The 5,581-nt window shown below is 65.5% G+C and overlaps 1 protein-coding gene across 1 annotated transcript in view; it reads left to right on the forward strand.

Annotated features, from left to right (window-relative positions):
* The first annotated feature begins 1,121 nt into the window (after positions 1–1,121).
* Positions 1,122–5,581, forward strand: part of CTSZ (cathepsin Z) — a 9,231-nt gene continuing 4,771 nt past the window's right edge. The window contains 3 exon segments of the mRNA XM_029220442.1: positions 1,122–1,361; positions 1,814–1,977; positions 5,449–5,578. Of these exon segments, the coding sequence (XP_029076275.1) occupies positions 1,219–1,361; positions 1,814–1,977; positions 5,449–5,578 (437 nt within the window). The 5' untranslated portion in view covers positions 1,122–1,218.

The raw sequence follows: 5,581 nt of genomic DNA on the forward strand, positions 1-5,581 counted from the left end.
GTGCCCCGGTCCGGGAGGATCCCACGTGCCGCGGAGCGGCTGGGCCCGTGAGCCATGGCCGCTGAGCCTGCGCGTCCGGAGCCTGTGCTCCGCAGCGGGAGGGGCCGCAGCGGTGAGGGGCCCACGTACCGCAAAAAAAAAAAAAAAGAGAGACACCTCAACACATAGACCTCAATAGGTAGGGGCCGTGTCTATACATTGCCTCAGCAATAGCATCTCAGGAGCAGGGACTAAGCCCTGCTGGGATTCCGTGGGTGCCCCAGGGCTTCCAAGGGTCGTCACAGAAATGGCTGGAAGTCCAAGGGGCAGCCACCGTGGTTTCTGATTGCAGGTTTGGTGTCGGCAGAGGGAAAGAGGGGGTGGGTGTGTGGGGATGCCCATGTAGTCCAGGGAAGAGCAGGGTCCCCGCATCTGAGGACCCTATAGCCAAGGCTGTGGGCCCTAGAGCAAAAAGCCTGGACCTTCTTCTCCCAGGACCAGGGAGGCCATTCTGTGGTCAGCTCAGGTGACCGCCACTCAGGAGGAGTGGGGGAGGGGAAATTCTTGAGTTACGAAACCAAGGCCCCCAGGGTCCCACTTCTGCTTTTGTTTCTCTGCTTGAAGATGAAACGCTTTGTTAGCAGAAACCTCATCCAGCAGCTTTGGAAGTTGGAATGTAGAATTAATGATTCAGGCCCAAGTGAAACTCTCCTCGAGGGGTATTTTCTGGAAGGATCCTGTCTTCCTTCACTATGTAGGGAAAGTGTCTCTCCAGAAAGGGCCTGGGCCTTCGGGAAGTGGCCTTCAGAAAGCTAGACCAGGGCACAGTCCTGCGGGGAGACCCCCTGCCCATCCCCGGAGGCCTGGGCCCACGTGGGATGCGGGGAGAGGGGCACCTCTCCGGGGCCAAGGGTCCCAAGAATCCAAGGCTGGGGATGCCCGAGAGTGAATGAGGCCTGACGGATGGGAGGGTCGTGGCTGGTGGCCGCGTCGGGTCTGGGGTCAGCCGAGGCCTGGCGCGTGACCCGAGTCCGGGCGGCGGGCCTTGCGGCCGTGCGGGGCGGGGCCGGGTCACCGGGGGCAGCCGCGCGCCCCGCCCCGGGGGAGTGTCCCGCCCGCGCGCAGCCACCTTAAGGGCCGGGCGGGGCGGCGGCTGGCGGAGGAGCTACCGGCGCGGGATCCGAGTTAGGATCCGAGTTGGGATTCGAGTCGGGGTCAGATCGCACCGGCGAGGGAGCCATGGCGTCGTCCGGGCCGGCGCAGCTGGTGCTACTGCTGCTCGTGCTGCCGGCGGGCGCGGCGCGGGCCGGCCTCCACTTCCGCCCTGGCCGCGGCTGCTACCGGCCCCTGCGGGGGGACCAGCTCACCCAGCTGGGGCGCAGGTTGGGGGGGGTCAGGGGCTGCCCATCTCCCGGGGCTTCGCGCCCTCTCCCGCCTGGGGGACCCTGCCGCCTCCTTGGGGTACCAGGAACCAGGACGCCCAGCCTCCCTTGACCTCTGAGGGTCAAGGCCAGCCCCGTTGCTTTGGGGGCGCGCCCTTTCACATTTGTGGGGTTGGACGAGGCGCACCGGTGCAGGAGGCAGGCTAGCCTCGCCGCCCTGGCATTTGGAGCATCGCTGGCGGAGCGGTCTGGTTCCTGCACTGGGGGGGGGGGGGCGCGTGTGTGCCCTGCCCACTTGAGATTCTGAGCGGGCAAGGGGCGTCTCCTGGCTGAGATGGCCCTCTCCCGCTCGCTCGCAGTTTGGGGAAGGGAGAGGGCGCTGGGGAAGCTGTCTGCGCGCCCGACCCCCAGGGGCCCCAGTGCTGATTCCGGTGGTGGTGGTCTGTTCCCAGGACATATCCCCGGCCTCACGAATACCTGTCCCTATCGGATCTGCCCAAGAGCTGGGACTGGCGCAACGTGAATGGGGTCAACTACGCCAGTGTCACCAGGAACCAGCACATCCCCCAGTACTGTGGCTCCTGCTGGGCCCACGGCAGCACCAGTGCCATGGCGGGTAGGTCGGGGACTTCGGCCCTCTTGACTGTGGGCCAGGAGGGCCCGTCCAGCTGCCTTCTTTGTCAGTACCTGCAGCTGCAGCCCAGGGTCCTGGGGGCCTGCAGTTCTGTGCCAGGACTCAGCCTGGCATGGGGCGGTGTCTGCGTCAGGCCTAAGGGAGTGGATGCCCGGCAGTCACAGGACTGAAGACCTGTGACAAACGGCTCCCAGGAGCCTTATCTGTCCCGAAGCTTGTGACCTGGGCTCTTGGGGATCAAACCACAAACTCACCGAACACCCTGCTGGTGTTTGGGAATGCGGAAGTGAAGCTGCTTTTCAGCGTAGTTAATATTTGAACTGAATGCCAGCCCTGGGCTTGGAACATTGAGCAAGGCTGGCTGTCTCCTCATCTGGGCCTTAGCCGCCTGGCTGCAGCGAGGGCGGGAAACCTCGAGGCCGGGGTTGGGGGGCGGGGAGGGATCCGAAGTCAGCGCCGCTCTAGAAGGCTGCTGGGCCTGCCTTGGTAGGGGAGGGAGGGGGACTTCACACCAGCCTGGGCCTTCATTCAGCTCGGGGTTCCGGGAGCCTGCAGTCACGCCGGAATCTTTCAAACTCCTGCCCTGTGGCATTGTATTAAGCCAATGTGTGGCTACCGCCCCTGGCCTACGCTGGACGTCTCATCCCATGTAAGCCTCCTGGCCGCCCTGTGATTGCTCCCACTTTGCAGATGAGGAAACTGAGGCTCCGGCAGGGAGGTCAGGAGACTAGGCCTTTGTGGGAGTGACAGCCGGGAGCAGAGCGCGGAAGCTGGGCTGTCTGTAGGAGGAGGGGTGGGGCTGGCGTCTGGATCCCAGGGCCAGCCAGCTGTACTGGGGGCATCAGGCAGGGCCTCGTGGTGGCCCCGTCCCATCTCTCCTGGGGGCTGGGTTGTACTTCTGACCCTTCGGGGAGGAGGAGGGTGGGGGCAGCTAGGCTGAGCCCCATTTTATTTTGTTTTATTTTATTTAAAAAAATGTGTTTTGGCTGCACCGCGCGGCTTGCAGGATCTTAGTTCCCCAACCAGGGGTTGAACCCCGGCCCACAGCAGTGAACACGCTGAGTCCTAACCACTGGGCCACCAGGGAACTCCCTGAGCCCCATTTTAAGGTGTAGGAGCTCTTCTGGGCAGCTGGGGACGTCCCTGACTGGGATGGAGATGGACAGGGCCCCTGGAGAATGTGGAGCAGAGGCTTAACCACTGGAGCCGCTGGGAGACTTCAGGGGCCCACAGGCAGGCAGGCAGGCAGGGTGTAGGCGAGCCTCGAGCCAGAGGCTTAGGGCGAAGGCCTGGCAGGAGTGGCGCACTCCCTGGCCTGGAGGAACTGAGGGCCTTTGTGGCAGGGGCCTAAGGGTGGGTGGGGGAAGCTGAGAAGGTCACCAGGGGCCCTACCCCCAGGGGAGGGGCCCGGCAGAAGCCTGAAGGATCTTAGGGAGGGAGTCACATGCCAAGATTTGCATCTGTAGAGGAGGGCGGGGCCTGGGGGCGAGGGCGCGTCCCTGCTCAGAGGTCCGCCCTCCACTTGCTGGAGCGGAGTCTCCTGGGCAGATAATTGCTTCTGCCCTCTTGCTCTCCAACCCCTAACGGCCCCCCTAGCAGCAGGCATCCTCTTCCTCCTTCACTGAGAAAACAGAAGCCCCCAGAAGGGGACTTCCACGGTGCCCGGCCCAGCTGCCACCTTCCCTCCTGTCCCCGGCCGTCCAGCGTCTGAGCCCCTGGACAAGGCCATCCCTGCCGATGCTCAGACCTGGCCAGCGCTGAACCCCACCCCGTCTCCAGGCGCCACCCCATTTCTGGGCTCCTGGAGGGGCCTGCAGTCCCCACCTTCTCCCTGCTAACCCGACCCCCTCCAGTCGCCTGCCAGCTCCTCGCCAAGGTCACCGGCTCGGCCAGGGCCAGGTCTGGTGGTTGCCCCTGGGCCTCGCCCCACCCTGTTGTGCTCGATCAGCCCCTCCCCGAAATGCTTTCCTCGCCTTCAGCCACAGGCCCCCAGTCTCTGTTTCACCGGCCCCTCCTTCATCCCCCCACCACCCCGCTTAACTTCTGGACATTGGGCTCCCCGGGACCCTGCACCTGGACTCGGCCTTCACGACCCCCACGGGACACCTCAAACCTCACGTGCTCCTCCTTTCTGCCACCACCCTCACCCCCAAACCGGTTCTTCCCTGGCCTCCCTGATCACTCCAGGAGAATGCCATCCCTCCCTCACTCAGGCCCAGGCCCAGAGGCAGCCGGCCTCCTGCTTTCCACCCTCAGAACATCAGGCCGCAGGGCTGCACTCTACCTTCCAAGCACCACTGCGGAGCTGCCGCCTGGTCCGCCTGCTGCTCCCCTGGTGGAGCAGCTCAGACCCAGGCCGGGTCCCTTTTCTGTTCCACTTGAAACCCTCCGAGGTTTCAGGCAGATAGAACAAAACCCTGACCTGCCCGCAGAGCCTGTGTAAGCTGGCTCCCTGTTCCGTGTTGGGACCCAGTTTGGACACCAAGAGCTGAAGAACGGGCCGGTGCCCTCAGGCGGGAGGGGTTATTGGGTGAAGCGGTGTCAGCTGCAGGGTCAGCAAGGCCGGGGAGGAGGCTTGAGCGCCCAGGGCGGGCACGGCGGGAGGCTGCTGAGAAGGAGCTTGGGGAGACCTGCGGGGGCTGGAGGGCGGGGCTCACCCGCACAAGGGGGTCCGCAGAGGGCTGTCCGCGGAGGAGCACTGGGCGGTGCGTCCAGGGGCGCTGGGGGAAGGGCTGGGGCACGTGCTGGTGACCGGCCGTGGGTTCCACAAGCCCTGTGGGGCCGCATGTAGAGCCCTGTGGGCCCAAGGGCCTAGGAGGTGACCCCAGGGGTGTAGGGGGCCTGGGGCTGCAGGAGGGAAGGAAGGAGGCGCCTGGAGGGGGCTGCTGGTGGGTGGAGGGCCTGGCCGCTTGCTCGCCGTCATCAGGGAAGGAACAGGCGCAGCTGTGGTGAGTTCTGACCTGGAGGTGGGAACTCGGGATGCGGCCACGAGGTGGGCGGCTGCGGACGGAATCGTCGCTCCGGGAGGGCGGAAAGCAAGGTGACGGGCCTGTGGTAAGGTTGGCTGCAGGGCCCCACAGGATGCTGTCTGTACGGGGAAAGGGGGGCAAGGAGCGGGGGGCCGTGGCTGCCCTCAGCCGCCCCCAGCTGCCCCGTGGGGTGTGTGGGCCCAGGCGCGTGGGGAGTGAGAGTGGGGTCGCCGAGTGGCCCCTAGTCTGGCTCCCCGGTGCCCTCGAGGATCTACCAGCCTTCACGCAGGACACGCCCGGCCCTGCCCAGATGACATTCGTAGTGGGGGGAGGGTGTGCATCGGTGCCAGGAAGGGCCCGGGAGGCCTCTCTGGAGAGCAGGGACCCCAGGGAGCAGGGGAGGGCCCTCCAGAGAGGGATGCATGGCCCCCGGAGCGGCAGGCAGTGGGGTGGGTGCTGACCAGCATGGGTGCTGCCCCCGCAGACAGAATCAACATCAAGAGGAAGGGAGCGTGGCCCTCCATACTGCTGTCCGTGCAGCACGTGATCGACTGCGGCAACGCCGGCTCGTGCGAGGGGGGAAACGACCTGCCGGTGTGGGAGTACGCCCACCGGCA

The sequence above is a fragment of the Monodon monoceros genome, unplaced genomic scaffold (genome assembly GCF_005190385.1).
Source record: "Monodon monoceros isolate NGI ecotype Baffin Bay Population unplaced genomic scaffold, NGI_Narwhal_1 Super_Scaffold_13, whole genome shotgun sequence".
NCBI lineage: Eukaryota > Metazoa > Chordata > Mammalia > Artiodactyla > Monodontidae > Monodon > Monodon monoceros.